This window comes from Hordeum vulgare, chromosome 3H (genome assembly GCF_904849725.1).
Source record: "Hordeum vulgare subsp. vulgare chromosome 3H, MorexV3_pseudomolecules_assembly, whole genome shotgun sequence".
Lineage (NCBI taxonomy): Eukaryota > Viridiplantae > Streptophyta > Magnoliopsida > Poales > Poaceae > Hordeum > Hordeum vulgare.
In genome coordinates this window covers 384,056,615-384,076,065 of record NC_058520.1, presented here as the reverse complement: position 1 = coordinate 384,076,065, position 19,451 = coordinate 384,056,615, and the positions used below count along the sequence as shown (strand labels likewise).

Here is a 19,451-nt window from a genome sequence, read left to right as displayed (position 1 = left end):
TTCATTATTTATTTATTACAGAAAAGCATCACATCACAGCATGAACCCAACTTAAAGGGCACACTAATTAGTTGAAGCCTCAATTCCAAAACAAATGCCCGCCACCTAATTCTCAGGCACCAGCTAATCAAGCCCGACTAACCTGTAGCTTAAGTGATAATGTCACAGTCTGATACGTGCATTGCTAGGTTTAGTCTAGCCATAGCCAAGATACGCATATCACAGAAACAAGGGCAGCACGTTGGTTGGCATTCCTGAAAAGGGGGAGAAAAAAAGATGGCAGTACGTTGGTTGTCCACCACGTTGTTTAGCCAGGTGGAGGCCAACGACCGATCGATCGAAAGTGAGTCGCAAGCTAAGAACCAAAATCAAAAGGGAGAAAACAAAAGTGTGGTAGATGAAAGGGAAGCAAACCAGGGGATACGATTCTATCATGTAATTCGAAAGGTTTATTAGAATCATATCTCACCATTTTATGATTATTTGCTAAAGTATGCGTACATATATTATTTGCAAAGTTGCTCACCGGTGACTATAAAAAGTCTAAACTTCCATTTATTCTGAAAATAAGGGAATGTTTGTACCATAAATTTTTTGGCGTTCACTAGTGAACGTAACCATAATCTAGTGCCGCTTTAAATTTTATGTTTCAAGATACCTTCTCTAAATTACAACAAATATTACTTATTTTGAATTATCAGCGTGCATGTATTCCTTTCATATGAATTGCAGCAGAGAAGAGCGACTCGAGTCCGTTTCACCTTTCCGGTCCTAAAAACCCGTTCACACATTACTTCGCCATGCCACAACCTTTGAGTTGAGGAGAGTAATCAATTACTCCTAAACATTCGATCGCGAACTCCATGTTTGTCCACGATAGAAAATTTGGATGTCCTTTTCTTCTAGATAGGAAGCATTACATACAATTTATAGTATGCAATAAATGTCATGATATCGAATCCTGAAATAACGCAAAAGGATAATAACATTAAATCAGGGGAGTGAGAATTACAAATTAATCTAAAAATAGATTAAAGTCATACCAGATGGTCAGAGAATCGAGTATAAACAACTATCCCCTCTGTTCGGAATTGTTGAGCACTATAGTATTTCGGTCCAAAATTTGACCATGTGTAAAACTAGCAAGATGTAAATTATGCGATACAAAAAGGTATATTGCTAATTTTTTATTTGGAAGAGGTTTCTCGTAGTATAATTTGGGTGACATATAATTTGCATTTTATTTGTTAATTTATTTTACCAAACTTTAGTCTAAAACACGAGAGGTCCTTAAAACCCGGGACAGAGATACTACCAATTACATTACGCTAAAATAAAATACAAAAAGGGATTTGACATTTGGGAAGCCACATTTTCCCGTTGTCACTGACCTCTCACCGGTAATCCACCGTATACAAGCGGCATTAACTAAATTAAATATAAAAATGGGTGAGACGAGGCGAAGGAAGGAGGAGCAAAGCTGAAGCGAGAAATGGGGTTCCAACCCCCACGCGACCCACGACAGGCGGCCAACCGGGGAAGGGGAAGGGGAAGAAGGGCAATCTCGTCCGTCCGCGCACGGAAATCAAAACAGGATTCCTTTCATTTCATTTCATGGCAACAAAAACAAGCCAAACACACTGCCTGCCTCCTCTCTCTCTCTCTCTCTCTCTCCACCCGTCCTCCTCTCTCCCTCTATCTCTCTTATTCCCCTCCCGGAGCCCGAGCGCAGACCAGGAGAGGAGGAGGAGGAACAGGAGAGAGAGGGAGAGAGCGCGCGCGGGAGCCCTAGCCCTGCCCCCAGCGCCCCGTCGCTAGGGTTAGGGTCTCCCCCCCAGTTTCCCGCCCTCCCTTCGTCGCCTCGTCTCGTCTCACGATCCGCCCGCCGGCGTCCTGCCGCGTCTGCGCTTTTCGGCCTCGCCTGCCCGGCGCCAGCAAATGCCGTGTGTCTGACCGTAGTGACTCGGAGGCGGCCCTATTGCTGTTGTTCCCGCCCGTACGGCACGGCGGAGCTGAGGAGGTTCGGGGCGAGATCCGGTGAGCGCCGAGATGCAGCAGGACCAGCGCAAGAAGGTGGGCTCCTTCCCAGAGATCCCTAGCATTTCTGTGTGCGTGAATTCCGCCCCAGTCCAGCTGATCGATGCAGCTGAGCTGCTCCTGCGCTTCCTTTCCCTCGCTTTCTTTTATTTATTTATTACGTACTACTATTATTTCGAGGGAATGCTTTTGCCTTGGTTGTTTTCGGGTCTCTGTCCGTTCAAGCCCTTCGTTTTCCCTCTCTGTTCGGCACGATTTCTTGTTTCTGTGCTGGGCATCGCTCCGATAGATTTGGCGTTCCGCCGTATCACTATTCTCATTCCGGTGCCGGGCCAATTCGGATGTTTGAATTTAGTTTTATTCCCACAAGGGTAGGTATTTTCCCTCTGTAACCCGAGTCTCTACTATGATCATGTCGGTCCTTCTCGCTTTCATCTTCTTGTCCCGTCGCATCGCCATTGCCTTGTGCGCAGTCTTCCTTCTATATTTGGGAAAAAAAGGTGTGATTTGGCGCTCCTTTACTGCGTATAACAGCTCCCAGTTCACATGCAAAAGTTGACCGCGTTCTGTGACCTCGAGACGCTGCCCGCGGAAACACATTGCGGCTGTTGCTTTTCCTTGTCGGTGGGCAAAGCTGTTGGCTTTTCTTGTGGGGGTTCTCTTCTCCCGATCCGTGCACGACCAATTGACTCACAAGTGGTGCGTGCGTGTCACGATTTCAGTTTCGCAATCAAGATCTTGCTCCTCAAGAAAATTTCTTGATCTATCTGCACAGCAGTTGAATTTGGCATCTATTCCTTAATACTGGTTGTAGCTTCCCAATGATTAGTTATTTTACATGTCGTCCATTAAAAGTATCTGGAGATCTGCCATCATTTTTGCGACCCACCACCTACCGTGCCATTTCTGCTTCGCTTGACAGCGTGACATCAATTGTTTGTATATACATATATGATTGCGAGGACTGATGGTCCTTTGATCACTCAAGCTTCTTCTCGTGGGGAGATTCTGACGACCTTCTAGTGACAGATTTGTGAAATGAAATGTATTTGACTTGATATCTGCAATTCTTTTCCAGAGTTCCGCAGAGGCAGAGTTTTTTACCGAATATGGCGACGCAAGTCGATACAAGATTCAGGAAATCGTTGGAAAGGGCAGCTATGGTGTCGTGTGCTCCGCAATAGATGTCCACACCGGAGAGAAAGTGGCGATTAAAAAGATACATGATATCTTTGAGCACATATCTGATGCTGCACGGATTCTCCGTGAGATCAAGCTTCTGAGGCTCTTAAGACATCCTGACATCGTTGAGATAAAGCATATCATGTTACCTCCATCGAGGAGAGACTTCAAAGATATTTATGTCGTGTTTGAGCTCATGGAGTCTGATCTCCACCAGGTTATAAAGGCTAATGATGACTTGACAAAGGAGCATTACCAGTTCTTTCTTTACCAATTACTCCGGGCTCTGAAGTACATTCACACTGGTAGGTAACATACCGATTTCATATCTTTCAGGAAGATCGTATGTCGCAGGACCATACAGTATATTTGCTTGTAGTGAACTTGCATCAGGTCACCACCTTCCAGTTACATATACTAGCTAAATAAACCCGAATGCTTATGGTTGGTACACTATGTACGGTATCGCTACCATATTCAAATAATTTACATACCCCTGCAAAAAAATAAATTACATATGACATATATTAGGTTAGCTGAAGTTCTTGAGTTCATAGCAAAAAATCTGTACCAACTAGTGACATACTGGTTGGGTAGGGAAGAGAGGTGATAAATATATGCCCATCACTTGAACTCAAAATATGATCAGAAACAGCTAATTATCTTAATCTTTGTAGGCATTTGGGGGTGAACACCAGGATAGATTTTCTTAGAGTGCGTGTTGTTTCCTCGTGATTTGGAGATTTTATATTACGCAATTTCCTGATAACTTGAATATTTGCTGGTTCAAATGGTATACCTGTGTGGTGGTAGTCTTTTCAACAACCAAAAAGGAGTATCTTCAACAGTTCTTTCCTTGAACAAAATCTCTATAAATAACATATCCAGTCGTGCTCCTTTTGCTGCCTGCACCCATTGCTGATACTATCTATGTAACTGCAGCTAATGTTTATCACCGGGACCTAAAGCCAAAGAATATATTGGCAAATTCCAACTGCAAACTGAAGATTTGTGATTTTGGATTGGCACGAGTTGCATTCAACGATACCCCCACAACAATCTTTTGGACGGTATGTTCAAAGAATACCTATATTCTGCCATCCTTACATTTCCGACTTGTTTGATTTAAGCTAATCATCATGATGTCTATTTGTTCAATTGCACTACAGGATTATGTTGCGACAAGATGGTATAGAGCTCCAGAGCTCTGTGGTTCCTTCTTTTCAAAGGTAAGCTTCCCTGAGCTGACAGCCCGACATAACGGAAGACTAATGATGCTGTGTTGCCATACCATGCATCTTTAGTTACCATTAATCAACCTATTAATACAAATCATTCTTCTTCTGTGATTGGTCAGTTTGTTTTCTTCCAAGCTTATTTCTGCTGTGGCATGAAACTTCATTTTACCTACAGATCTTATAGAACATTTTATGGGAGCACAGCACCTTCTATTGAAACAAGCTCCGCTTCTGTGTGAAAAGCTAATTTAATCTGTAAACCATCACTTTGACTTTCCCCACCGTCATAATCATATGTTTGTTGTTTTCTTATCACATTGTTGATCAACGATCATGCATTAAGTGCTCAAACATGAAGTTGCTCCATTTTTATGTAAATTTATGCTACATAGAATTTTGATTTCGTATCGTTCTCGGTAGGAGCTGTTAAAAATCATATGAGTTACATTTGTGTTAAGACTTGCGAAAGCATCTCAGGCATTGTTATATTTGATTATTCTCAATGAACATCATCATGACGCGATACTGAAAAACAGTACTCCCTCCGTCACAGTTTATAAGGCATGTACGTATACCTAGGTCGTCAATTTGACTTATATAAAATATATTGTTTAACATAAAAATTATATCATTAGAAAATAGAACATCTAAAGTTTCTAATGATATATTTTTTGTAATATATGCCTCTCATTAAGTTGGTTAAATTAACGACCTAGATACATGTGCCGGACTTATAAACTGAAACGGAGGGAGTAACTTGTTATAACATAAATGCTTTTTCTAACATAAATGCTCTGTTAACAAAATTGCAGTATACACCCGCCATTGATGTCTGGAGCATCGGATGCATATTTGCTGAGGTTTTGACAGGAAAGCCTTTGTTTCCTGGTAAAAATGTTGTACATCAGTTAGATTTGATGACTGATCTTCTGGGCACACCATCTATGGATACAATCTCTCGGGTATAGTGCTGGTTTTATTTGGGAACCCTTCTATAGTCTATTTGGTTGGTTATCCAATTGACATTAATAGGTTCTTCCTTTCCAGGTCCGGAATGAGAAAGCAAGGAGGTATCTGACCAGCATGAGAAAGAAAGAGCCGATCTCATTTTCACATAAATTTCCCAATGCAGATCCTTTGGCCTTAGACCTGTTGCAAAGGCTTTTAGCGTTCGATCCAAAGGACCGCCCAACTGCTGAAGAGGTATATTGGTAGTGTTTTTACAGCCCTGCTTACGTTGGCAGCACAGTGTCTTGTACTTCCGAGTTATTGAGGTGCATAAAGTGTGACATTATTTGGAAACTTGTGATTTCTGTCAGGCATTGTCTCATCCATACTTTAAAGGGCTTGCCAAGGTTGAGAGAGAACCATCCTGCCAACCAATCACAAAAATGGAGTTTGAGTTTGAGCGTAGAAGAGTGACAAAAGAAGACATAAGGGAGCTTATATTTCGTGAAATATTGGAATACCATCCACAATTGCTCAAAGACTACACCAATGGCACTGAAAGGACAACCTTTCTATACCCAAGGTTTGAGCACTAATATCTTTCAAATTAGATGGTGCTTTTGCACATGCTTTGACCTTTGTTTTCATTGTATCTTTGCACAGTCTACTGACTGGGACACTTCTCTACCCATGTTTATGCAGTGCTGTTGATCAATTTAGAAAGCAGTTTGCTCATCTTGAAGAAAATACTGAGAATGGCCCTGTAGTTCCAATGGATAGAAAGCACACCTCTCTTCCTAGGTAACGTTTCATTGTTTCATGATATTTCTTTCTCTACCTTTTATTATATTAGCGGCAGGAGTTCAAAACAGCTTAAAGGCACACATCAGAGCTTAATAGATTGGTCAGGGTCACAGTTTGGAACTTAGGCACACCGTCATTTGTCACACTTCACCTCGTTTAATGATAATGTTGTCTTAATATGGTTTCACCAAGAACGTGAAATGAGCCTATGTTAATGTGACACAATGAATGGCATTTTTGGCTTCAGTTTGGAACTTTGGAACACAGACATTGGCTACACTTCAACTCCAATGACAATATTGTCTTAATATGCTTTCACAAGAAGGTGAAATGAGCCTGTGTTGCGGTGACATAATGAATAACATTTTGGACTTCAATGTCTGTAGCTAGATCTGGGCAAAAATAAAACTGAATTCTCGGGTTTTTCGATTGGCAGCTGAAAATTCAGTTTGTAGAATTGACTAACCGAATTAGTGCAGTCAAATTCAGTTTTAAGTCCCGGTTAAATGAGAATCTGAAGAAAACCACTGTGTAGGGTTTAGGCCAAGTAATAGTCATGGCCCAAGGCCTGCTGTGAGATGCATTTTGGCATCTTGCTGAGACTAGGGCCCACGTAGCCACGCACATCATGCCTGCACACCATGAACAGCTGAACCGAACGCTTCCACCTCCCTCGCGCCGCTAGCGCTAGGACCTAGGACCACCGCCACGCTCGCATCCTGCCGCTGAGCAACGGCCGATGGAGGGATCCCTACGTCCTGGCACTGCTGAGCAACGTTCCACCGTCGCTGCTGACCGGCCGCCGTTGTAAAATTCATATTGCTAAAACAATGATAAAAATATGGCAAGATATGTTAATAAAGTGAAATCGTAATGATCACTATATGTTAATGAAACAGTTCCTAACCAAATAGCGAGCATAATTTTTTGGCCATGCTGGAGTTGGCTTCATGCAACTGAATGTGGGTTGTAGAACATTGAAGTCAACTTTCCTATGTACTGTTAGGCTGGTTGGCCTAATTGACATGCCAGGAGATGATGCACATTGCAAATTGCCCACTGCCAATTCACCAGTAGAATTGAGAGGGGGAGCACTGTATTGTACAAACACTCGTATTCAGATTCTCACGTGTCACGTCCTGATAGTTGATTAGTGCACACTCATGCAAGATGTACTGGTTCTCTTGCAGTCTACCTCGCTAGACATTTAGTTCTTGCGAATTGATTCCTGAACCATTTGTTACCGTTTTACAGGTCTACAATTGTTCATTCAGCTCCAATTCATGCCAAGGAACAACCCCGTATTGGCCCATCAAGGGATAAGCCTTCGCCTGACGAGTCTTATAAAAATCCTCGAGATTCAGAAAAATATTCTGGCAATGTCCAGAGAACCTCACTGGCTCCACAAAGAGTGCCAACAGGTGCTTTCTAATTCAGGCTTAATATGCGTGCTTAGCTGGTACCAGTTTTAAACTAATCATATAATGCTTGTCAATTATACAGCAAGACCAGGAAGGGTTGTTGGTCCAGTTCTGCCTTACGAAAATGGTGGCATGAAGGATACATATGACCCACGAAGAGTGGCGGCAGCAATGAACTCAGGTTATGCTCCCCAACAACAAATCCCGCAAATATACGGTTATTATCAGACACCAGCAAAGTCAGCTTGCTCCGAGCCATCGCAGGCCGAAATGTATACGCTGCACCAGCAGGCCTATGCTTGCGCAAACAGCTCAACTGTGCCTGATGTTGCTCTGGACATGAGAGCACCACCCTTCCATCAATCAGCAGTGCCAAAAAGGGGTTCTTCCGATAGGCTATCAGCAGAATCAAACCTATACTCGAGATCCCTTAACGGCATGGCTCCAACCACATCAGGGGTGGCGGCAAGTGGTCACAGGAAGGTCGGTGTTGTTCCCTACGGCGTGTCGCAGATGTACTAGTGGCCAATCAGGCGCATCCGACATGCCTTCCTGGAGCGCGGCTGGTGGCGAACGAAACAGCGAGGAATGAAGTGGCGGATCAAGCTTGGGTGGGGACTCCGCAAGGTTTACAGCGCAGGGCAGCCCAGGGTTGATGCTCATCTTTGCTGACTGACCTATAAGCGTGTGAGCCATTTCATTCTGTTTTAGGCCATCAGCTTGTTGTATCTGCCTGTGTGCACACTGGACGGGGGTGGGCAGTCAGTCCAGTGGCTTGTAATCTGAGCTGTTTAGGCGCCGGTTACTTTTATAGGGGAGGAGACAGAAGGGAAAGGATGGAATGCTAACCCGTTTTCTGTTGTATAGAGATGTTTGTCATCAATGTGCAACTTCACAAAGATATACTATAAACTTATAAAGCACACTCATATGCTCCAGGTGATAGTTGCAGCTGCGTCCTGTAACGGGTCAAATCAGTGGCCACCGGTTTTAAACATGCCAAACTCAGATGATCATTTCATGTTTGCCCCTTGGGGGAAAACGGCAATTTCATGGGCATTGATTTGATTTTTTTTTCTAAGATGCAATGTTGCGCAAGCCCTGAGTTTTTGTTGTCAAGAGTACAGTCCCTAGTCTTAGCTCGCCGCCCCTTAAGGCTATGTTTGGTTACGCCCTTCCCTGCGTGGTTTTGGGCCCAAACCACGGGGATCAACGTGGATCAGCCCCACTAGAAATAATCTCCGTCTTTTCATTTTGACGTATTCGGTTAAGCCTCGAGCGGATCTTTTCCCGGTGTAGATCCATGAAATCCGCAAGGAAAAAATTCAGCTCCTGCCCACCCGGTTAAGCCTCGAGCGGATCTTTTCCCGGTGTAGATCCATGAAATCCGCGAGGAAAAAATCAGCTCCTGCCCACCCGTGGAAAAAATCAGCTTCGTGTCTCATCGACACAAGCAAAGCGGGGGCGGATGGTGTCAACCCCTACGGCGCGGGGGGGGGGGGGGGGGGGGGGGGTTTAATCCCCGTGGACAAGGGATTAACCGAAACAAGGCCTAAGGCGTCTCCAACGTTGTGCCGCAGATCCATCCGCGGACACAGGAGTTGGACGTTCAACACAGATCTCAAACCATCTGCCCACATTTCAAACGAAAATTGAATCGAAAGAACGAATTTCATGCAAAATCAGACCAAATTCATGAAAATTCAACATATATTACATTAAACAGAAGTGGACATGCATATTTTACCATAAGAAACCATTTATTTACGGACCATGAATTTATTGCTATACCATAAAGGAATGGCAAACCAGAAAAAAATAGATGGAGGGTGGGAGGCTGGATGAAGTGGTGGTGGGAAGAAAAGTGAGTGAAAGTTGAAACCTTAGGTTCTTTTTAAGTAGGAGTACTCCTTTGTACGTACCAAAATATTTATAGTTTGAGTAGGCTAAGTCCCTCCGTACCGAAATAGTTTTAGTAGGCTATTTCATAAAGATTTGCCCCGTATGATCCTCTTATTGTGTTAAAAATGTTTGGCCCGACACATAACTAGTAAAAATAAAATTTACGGCTGCTTTTCAACCAGGATAGGGATTTAGGGTTGACCGCACAACAGAGAATTTTGTGTAGGTGAAAGCTTCAGGTACAGTCAGCTACTCTGTGCTGCTTGAGAGGCCCCTTTGAGCAAAACTGGATTCAGATCAATTTATTCAATACTATAGTTTATGTACAAAGACCTGCGACACAGAAAACCGAACAATACTACATATACAAGCCATGGCGACATGCAGTTTATGCTTGCTATTTGTAACAGCCAACATAACATAAATGGTGAATGCTGATCCTAATACCTAATTTCCCAAGATGGAGCTCGCTGGAACTGGCAAGCTCAGGCTCAGTGCATGATAAGGATGCATCTTAAGTCTAATCCTGCTGGATTGTGCCGTGAAAAGTCTTTGAGATTAGTGGCCTTACGTCCTCTGCATCAACAAGGGTCTCGAGGAACGGGAGTAACTCAACCAATTCCTGGTCCGCGGGGTCATCAAACCAGCTCTTTATCGGGATACCATTATCGACTTGCAACTGGAAAACCTGAAAGACGAGAGGTTTCAGGTATGATGCACCCATAAGAGTATTCAGGAGATGAAGAGAGCGGCTCTAGTTGTTAAAAAGTTTTAATTCAAAAGGAAGCAACTAGATACTCCCTCCGTCCCATAATATGTGAGTATATTGGATGTAATAACGCCTTATATTATGGGACGGAGGGAGTACCTGCAGATCACATGCCTAGATATTATAGCTACTACACTGAAAACTACACAAACAAAAAGGAGAAACACTGAGAACTGAGCCGAGTTCAAGATGCTGAACCAGTCCACCTGCATTCGAGTCCACTATGTGGACTCCGCTGTGGTGCTATCCACGCTAATTCGCGGAGGGGTCACACTTCTATGCAGTGGCCAGTTCAGGAGGGATCTTTCCCCCTTTAGCCAACGTTTTCAAAGGAGAAATATTTCTGTCTGTCGAGATAAAACATATTTTGGAAGGAATGTTACCTGTGGCGTATTGTCAATTATAGCAACTTTTGCCAAGTGGACTCCTAGAATTGTCAGGTCTTTTGTATAGCTGCCATCAGAGAATATACATGACTCACGGTAAATTCGTTGCGAGATCAATTTCCCATCAGGGTCAAGCCTATCTATTATTTGCTCAGCATAGATTCTCTGACTAGCTGTGAAAATGACAAGCTCAAACATCTGAGCTACCTTCTCAAGGAACATTTTCAGGTGGGGCCTTTGCCTCACATGGACTGTATGATCTTTCATATTGAAGAAAACTTGAATGCTGAAATCAGATATGTCACAGTGATCCAATGTTGAATGGACAAGAGTCTCTGCATATGAAAAATGGTTAAACCATCTTAGAAAATGATAGCAATCATAGTAAGAATGTTGACATCACAACTGAATTTTGCAGTCCTGAAGATAATGCACTATACACGACCTCACAAAAAATACTGAAAATTTATGACCCCACACAGAAAAAGAAAGCATTCACCGTCAACTGGATGATCAAAGATTTCAAAGAAAACAGACATTTGGATCCATTTTATCCAACCTATTGATGGGGCTTGTGGGGATTGCTTTAAACAATCCTAATCGTAAGAGAGCATAATCAAATCCCCGCAGGTTATTATTTAATAGCTGATCATCAACTTTCTTGCGGTTTAATTCCAACCGATGTAGTCTGAAGATCTATGAACTTTGCTTCCTAAAGTATCTATAAACTTGCCTTATAAATCACTGAGCAGATAGGATGGAAGCAGGCTTAAGTCACAACTATTAGAAGAAAGAAAACTTCAAAAGTATAATTGAATGATGTAATACATTGCCTGCTTACCATCCAAATCAAGCACAAGAGTGACATGCTTTGTTCTCACTGGTGATTTTCGTAGACGATTGGATGAGTCAACATCCATTAAATCAGGCAGACCTCTAGAATGAAGCTTTTCATCAACATATTCAATTCCTATCACATCTTGAGAGGCAGAAGTACTTTCGGTTTCTGAATCTGGTGATTTCATTTGAAGGTACAAGGATGTGTCATCAGGGTCCATTGTACTGTAGTCGACTGGAGCCTTATTGGTTGCATTATTTGATTCCTCTGTCTCATTGAGAGACAGGAGTGCCACAGGCCGCTCTACCAAGTCAACAATATTCATATAATCATGAGAAGAAGTACTGACATCACTTGTAAAACCCATTATGCTATCAAATTGTACATCAGAAAAGCTTTCTGAGAAGTAGAAGTCCAGAACATCCCAAACTTGCAGTTCGCTTGTAGTATTGTAGCCTTCATCATTGCCACTAAGAATCAGCTGAAGGAACTCGGTGCTTTCGTCCATTGCTGCAATGACAGAATAAGGAGAAGATCAGCACATTCATATACCACATAGTAAGATAAAGAACTGGATAACATGATAAAGGCAAGCAGCTAAATGCGTATATACTTTTTTTGAAAGAAAATGTGTATATACTTGAGCAACATATAGTCCAATACAACACTGGAAACGCTGAAATATATGAAATCTAAAACTAGAATACTACAGTAGGTCTGCAATTTAAAACAATGGAAGAGTCGAAAGTCAAGCCATATTACCTGTAGCATTGTAGTTCACTTCTTTCAACTGAATATCACTGTACATTGGATTGGTTGTTAGGATGGTTTCAAGGCCAGATGATGAGGGAACTGATATTGGAACCTACAAATATTAAGTAGTAGTTGAATAATCCATACTGCAGAATTCATAACTTGACATAAGTAGCAGTGCTTCTAGGCAGACGAAATGGATAAATAAAGCAAAGATGGAATTGTTTTGTTAAATTTACAAAGGTAGCTGATAAATTCATTGTCTAAGTAACTTAAACTGAAATAGCTCATATTGTCTAAGCGGATTGCATAAAACAACCACAGCTAAGGAGAATTGGTTTGTTATTTCCAGTCCCAGTCACTGAACTGTTATGGCTTCATCACTTCATCCCATCTTACAGGTCTATAGTTCCTTAATTTATAATTCCAAACATATAACTGGCATTGAAAAATTTAACCAACAATTTCTTGATTTCCCAATGTAACATAAGAATCACATATATTGATTTTTTTATCAGCTCAAGAGTATTTAGTATTTAATTTGTGACAAGCGTCTGTAGTAATGATGATTAAGAAAAGAAATAAGAAATTGCTTATTAACATGAAGAAAAAAAGAACGGCAAAGATTCATCTAATTTCAAAGTAAAGCTAACACATAAGTTCCAAATATAGTTCTTGAGCAAAGGTCGTACAAGATGTAAAACCAACCGTTGTGGCAATTAGCTGATAATCCTTACAGCTAGCATGGGTCCTAGATCGGCATACTTTTTCAACAAGACCGCAATGCCAGATATGAGCCTACGCATTGTCTAAAAAAAGATATGAACCTAAGTAGTTGCTTCTGAGAAATGGAGGAAATCAACCAAATAATAATAAGTTATGATATGTGATTTTCTTATCAGAGACCAGAAACAGAGGTATGCTTTTTTTAATCAGGAATGAAATTTTATTAAACAAAGTTAGAAGGTTAATCACCATAGATCTAGGACTGCATGACAAGAATGACACTGGCAGTAAACTGGTAGCTGATGTGTCAGATTCACCATGCAACAAGCTGACTTCAGCGATTCCAATGTCTCCAGCTGATACTGCGGCAGTACAGTGGACTGCAAACAAATAATAAATTAAATTGCAACACTTCGGCCATAGAGCGGACTGCAAACAAATAATAAATTGAATTGCAACTCATAAACTCACTGCTGGAAAGAACCATACATGCATATGTTATTAATTAACGGTAGTAATAACGTCATATGCATATCCAAACAGAAGGTAAATTTAACAACTTGATGCTGTGGAGAGATGGCCGTACATATGAACATTCATATCTTTGAGGTCAGCACACAACATAAGGAACAACCTCTTATCTCCCTGCAGTATTTTGTTTCTACAAAAGGTTTGTTACATAGACTTGGAACAGCAGTAGTGTTTATTGTTTAGCAGCCAAAGTATAAAAAGGTTAATGCTAGATACACTCATGCAGTATAAAAGTACAACAAGGCACAAAAACTACCTTGCGATTTCTTATTATCTAATATGCCTATATTACATTAATCCAGATATACAGACCGATGTTCAGTGACCTGCAATTTAACACATTTGCTATTTTTAAAGCAATGTAGTATAACACAGGATGCAGAGGCCGGGGGCTCGTTTCCTCCTTCTCCAAAAAAAAAAGTAGTATAACACATTCCTGAGGATTCTATATTATTCAAGGAAGTATATGTTCTGAAAGAGTCACTACTTCTCCAATGCAGCAACAGCTCATGTGTATTCCAAGCATAAAATCCAGAATTCAGTGAGAGAGAGAGAAAAGGAAGATCAAAACGAGTCTAACCAAGTAGACCGGAATCAAAGATGCAGACTTTACCATTTTGATGAGCTACTAGCGTTGACCCGAGCGCTGTGTCGTGGAATGCAATCTCTTGAGATTGGGAGTCTTCCAGTATTTCAGTGGTCTTGTGGAATGTATGAAACTCCTGCGTCCCTAAACAGTCGGTGCTTAACATTTTATTCATCCTTAATGCAGTGATATGCAAAAAGCATGTTGAAAGTACTGCAGGTCCAGTAGGTAGGAAAAGGCCAACTGTTGAAACATTTGATATCACTCAATACATTAGTGGAGAAAAGTATTGCCAGTAAAAAAATTCTAAAGGCTAGTGTAATGGAAAATGGAATACAGTACTTTTGTAGGTGTCGCGAAAATAACAAGCCGCCAGTTTTTTTTAATAAATTCTTATGATGAATCTTTTATCGTCGAAGTTGTGCCTATAGTTCTCTAGCCCAACACCGTTTAGACTTTGTTTTTTTGACTGGGGCTGTTTAGACTTTAGAAAATATACTGTAGTAGTCATATAGCAAGTGAATTCACCAATCAAGCAGCCTCCGATAAACTGATATCGCCACAGATTTAATCCCACCTAGCAAACAAACAAACAAACACCAACTTCATTTTTAGATATTTGTGATGCACACTTTCCCAGCACAAAGCTCCCGCCATGATCCAAACTGTTATGACAGGAAATTCGGAGCAGGAACACACCCTTCCTGTGAAATCTGAAATCACAGGAAAGCTTGAGCTCACAAAATCATCTTCCGGGCCAGAAGTATTCACAAATCACACCATTCGCCCAACGGCCAACAGCAAGCTGAACCGAACCAATACTAGTACCACCAAAATACTACAAACACCTCGAGTTTGACCCCAGTCCCCCTCCCCAAACCCAGACTACCTGATTAGTAAATAAAATCCGGAGCAATCACACTGAAAATAATAGTCAGAGAAGGAACGAATACTACTATTGCAAAGACGAGAGAGAAATTAAAGAGTGGAGCTCGACGAGCAGGGGAGATGCGCACCCAATCACCAGGCTCTCGTTGGCGCAGCCTTCTTCTTCAGCACAGCCCTCCTCCGCTGGTGGCCTCGCTCGCACGGAGAAGGGAAGCAAGCAAGCGCGCAAGAGAGAGAGAGAGAGAGGGGAGGATGGAGAGGGAGAGCAACACAGGTAGGGGACAGCTCGATCGCTCGCTAATCCCGCACCACATAATCTATACGACCGATCCGCGTTCGGCAGGCCAAACCACCCATCTCTCCCACCGCTCCGGCTGCCATGTGGGGCACGGTACGGCGGCCCCACCGAAAGGCGACCCAGAGAGGATGGTTTCGGGTTGGTCTCGCGATTTCGGGGTGAGTTGCGGCGCCCTTTCCTCTCAACGATCGTTCCTCCGTTAGCATGTTTGGCCGTACCCCCTTCAGTATTCACTGACAGGTGAGCCCGGCCGCGTCGGGGCCCGTGTGTCATGGATACGCGTATGCGTACATGGTGGTGGTGGGCGCGTGACTCGGGGCCGATGGGTACACGTGGACGGCAAGGATCGGTAGCTCATCATGCCTAGCGGAGTCCACCCGTTTAATTTACAACGATCAGTCCTGCTTTACCTAACCACCGGATCCGTGTCGTACCCGCTGCCTCTTTCCGTCACTGACAGCCGCGGGTCAGCGCAAAGCACGCAGGTAGCGCCCCAGTGGTAAGTGAGGTCAATTTGGTGCATGTAGGTTTTGGGCGTCACAGGGTTGGTGGGGTTCGCGCGTGGACGGCGCTTGATCCTTTGCTCCTCCTTCCTGGCTGCGCCCAGTGCTGAGAAGACGCGTGGCCCGGCAAACGTAGTACCCTGTGACCCCCTACGCTCGTGCGGCCGCCGCCGTGTCTGCCCGGATCAGGCTGTGAGCAAATGGCAACGGCGCACGTGAGGACCCGGCTCGCTCACGTGAGATGTTTCTTTGTGCAGCTTTTCGTATGTTGGTACCGGTATATTGTCTCTCCGTGACGCTTCCGTCGTGATTTTGAAATGAATACTTTTCGCGTATTATTTCTATAAACGTCGCATGGTGGACATCCGGTGCGGCGGCTTGTGTGTTCTCTTACATGCATGCATGCAATAATGTCATCAGATTTGTTTCAAATGATTGGAATATAAAAAAAATTATTCCTTAAACCGTTAATCCGATCGATGATCGGTTTTCATCTTTAACTTTGTTTCGACGAAATCTTCAAAACTAGATCCAATATCGACATATTTTGATAATTTTTTTGATCATAATTACCACATTTGTTGCACTTATTTGTCATATTAGTAAGTATTTACTTGTCTGATAAAAAATAACTTAATCGTCAAATTTTAAAAAATTGCGTGTAAATATGACATCTTGACATAATAAAAATGGCAAACACAAACAACTTTTTAAGGCTATTACACGCAAAAAATATGACAACTCAATATATTTAAAACCGGTGATTACAGAGAAATCTTTTTTGTCATCGTTTGTAAATATGACAACTCGGCATAGTTAAACTAGCATCCTCACAACTAAGTTTTTGTAAAATTGGCAACTATGCAATTTTAAACTACTACTAGTAGTACTAGTACTAACCAGATGCATTTAGCTAGTGAATAAGGTCCGCCAACACATGTTTTGTGTGAGACACTTTTTCTATCAATTTTCTGTGTGACGCTTTGCATGCAATGCATATTTTTGTGATGCCATCTGCATATCTTCTAGCCCATGCTGATGTGTGCTGCAATATGGAGACATGCGACACATGATTCACATCGAGAAAAAAAATCAATTAAGTTATTTTTTCGGACAAGTAAGTGGTTAATAATACGACAAGTAAGTCTTAAAATGTGGTAATTATGGATGAAGAAAAAAAGTTCTTGAAACATGTCGACATGGGGTCTAATTTTGAAGATCTCACCGTGACAAAGACAACAGTGAAAACGGATTGTCAATTAAATTAACGGTTTTAGAGATAAAACTTTTTAAATTTCAAGTCAACAAAGAGAATCTTGATGACGGCATAGCATGCACGCATGGTAGGGAGATGGAATTAGCCGCTGCATGGGAAGACTCGCATGCGGCGCCGCTGTGTAGTTAAGTCCTTCATTGATTGAAGAAGTTAAAAAAAAGAATACTAATGAAATAATATAACACATCACACGGACGGATGAGACATAAGCATGATGCATGAAGCAGTGAAATATGAGATGCTCAACCTAAAAAGAGAAAAACATGGCTGAACCCGCCGCCCTGGGACGCAGCCCAAACCAAACCAACAAGACGACCAACATCTTCAAATCCACCGTTGAGAACGCCGCGAGCAACCAAGAGGACGCCTTCATGAAGAAGAACGACGCCGAGGCACTGTAGTCGTCCAGTCCAAAAGTTGAACCTATGGTTTCCCCTGACGCTAAGGAGGGGCACATCTAGTAGCCATAGCAGCGCCTCCAGGAAGGGAACGACATCCACATATGTCTCCCTTGCTAGCAACAAAAGGTCGAGCAAGGATTTTGCCCTGGCAACGTCTAAGAAATCCCAGGCCATCGAGGCAAAATTCAAAGATGAGGAAGTGTGGCTGTAGGCTGAAACCACCAACACATGAAGGGGAGCCGCCAGAAGAACAAGTTGTAGAATAGGTGGAAGGGCGGATGGGGCATGGAGGTGGGTGGGGTTGGGCGACCACGCGAAAAATCGAGAGTTGACCCACCTCTCACACCCCTCATGTGTTGCACCCATATGTGTCTCGGAGGGCAACTGCCGCCTTCGGGCGCTCCCTTCTCCCGCCTCTCCTCCTCCCCCGCCGTCGCCAGAGGGTGCGATCGGGCGAAGCCCGACCAGCACCGGCGACAGCGGGACATCTCGCCTCCTTGCGCATAGCCTCTAGTGCGGGCCAGATGGAATGGGACAGGGCTCCACACATGGGTGGGGCGCCGTGATGCAACGACTCTCCTCCCGACAGCAACGTCTGATGGGCTCGGCGGCAACGTCTAGTGGGCTCGGCGGCACGACATGCTGCTTGCAGGAGAGGCATGTGTGCTGCTACCATGGCGCCGTCGTGGGCTGCCATAAGGCTGTAGGATCCGAAGTATGTCTAGAGGGGAGGTGATTAGACTACTTGACCAAATAAAAACTTAGCCTTTTCCCAATTTTAGTTGTGGGCCAATTTTAGCAGTTGTAACAAGTCAAGCACACCCTACACATGCATATCTAAGTGTATTGCAGCGGAAAGTAAAGACATGCAAATGTAAGTAGAGGGAAGAGATAGGAAGATCAAACGTAAAGGTTGACACGACAAATTTTGGTGCGGTTCTGATAGGTGGTGCTATCGTACGTCCACGTTATTGGAGACTTAAACCAACGGAGGGTAACGACCGCGAGGGTCCATGGAGGGATCCATCCACAAGGGGTCCGTTAGGGCATATTTCTCCCTAAGTGGTATTAGTGATTGATGACAATGTATGTGCGAACTAATCGTGTGCATTGAGCATTTCAGATAATTCATGACTAGGCACAAGACGATTCGATGCCCCTCAGAGTCTTTGGAAGACGGTTGCTTTCTACGTTTCTCTTTGATGGATTTGAGTCGTAGGAAAGCCGTACTATTAAGAGGGGGTCCGCGTCGAAAAGGTTTGGGTGGAATCATCATGTACACATTTATAGTGCACCACCTTTCCCTTGCTACAATGGAGCTCCAACCTTGTTTTTCTTGTATGTGCAAAAGGGCCCGTGGCAGTACATGCTCCTATGTGGATTCAAGAAGAAGTGGGCCAAGGCCTTTCCAGCTATTGAGTTACATGCTCCTATGTGGATTTGCCATGAGCCTATCAAGCTGAGACAGAAGGACAAATGGGCCAACACCACAACTACGCCTGGTGCTGCTGCCACCAGGGTTTCTGATGAGGATGAGGCTGCTGCTGAGGACGAGGCCGTTCCAGAGTCACGTGTGCCTTCCTCTGCCGAGCCATCATGGGCCAAGAATCTCACAGACAGGATGAAGACCTTGTTCTGCATGCAGGCGAAGGGGCAGTACATGACGCATGTCGCTTAGAAGGAGAGCCGTCAGCGCTACAAGATGATTATGAGGAAGCTTGACGTGCACATCTCCAGTGGGTCTGAGAGAGACATCACCCTTGAGGCTGAGTGGGTGCAAAAGAACAATTTGCAGTGGGCTGCGTCTGACAAGGACTCTGAGGAGGAGACCGAAGACGAGATAGATGAGGAGTATGTTCATGAGTCTGATGGCTGAGTTCTCTCCAGTTTGAGCTACCATCAATGTCATAGGTGTCCTCTCTGCCTTTTTGGTGTCCTGATGCCAAAGGGGGGGAGAGTGTAGG

At 43.3% G+C, this 19,451-nt stretch overlaps 2 protein-coding genes across 2 annotated transcripts; one reads left to right on the top strand and one right to left on the bottom strand.

Annotated features, from left to right (window-relative positions):
• The first annotated feature begins 1,638 nt into the window (after positions 1 to 1,638).
• Positions 1,639 to 8,568, top strand: LOC123443926 (mitogen-activated protein kinase 10). Its single transcript, XM_045120489.1, has 10 exons — positions 1,639 to 2,073; positions 3,116 to 3,524; positions 4,162 to 4,289; positions 4,389 to 4,448; positions 5,270 to 5,419; positions 5,505 to 5,660; positions 5,777 to 5,988; positions 6,108 to 6,206; positions 7,464 to 7,630; positions 7,713 to 8,568. The coding sequence occupies exons 1-10, from the start codon at positions 2,050 to 2,052 to the stop codon at positions 8,150 to 8,152; spliced, it is 1,845 nt and encodes a 614-aa protein (XP_044976424.1). The 5' UTR covers positions 1,639 to 2,049; the 3' UTR covers positions 8,153 to 8,568.
• A 1,239-nt stretch (positions 8,569 to 9,807) lies between these two features.
• Positions 9,808 to 15,308, bottom strand: LOC123443925 (CTD small phosphatase-like protein 2). The gene is made up of 7 exons (XM_045120488.1): positions 15,138 to 15,308; positions 14,149 to 14,364; positions 13,254 to 13,384; positions 12,288 to 12,390; positions 11,529 to 12,035; positions 10,685 to 11,022; positions 9,808 to 10,220 (listed from the first exon to the last, which is right to left on the bottom strand). The coding sequence occupies exons 2-7, from the start codon at positions 14,294 to 14,296 to the stop codon at positions 10,053 to 10,055; spliced, it is 1,395 nt and encodes a 464-aa protein (XP_044976423.1). The 5' UTR covers positions 14,297 to 14,364; positions 15,138 to 15,308; the 3' UTR covers positions 9,808 to 10,052.
• Between the last annotated feature and the right edge of the window lie 4,143 nt (positions 15,309 to 19,451).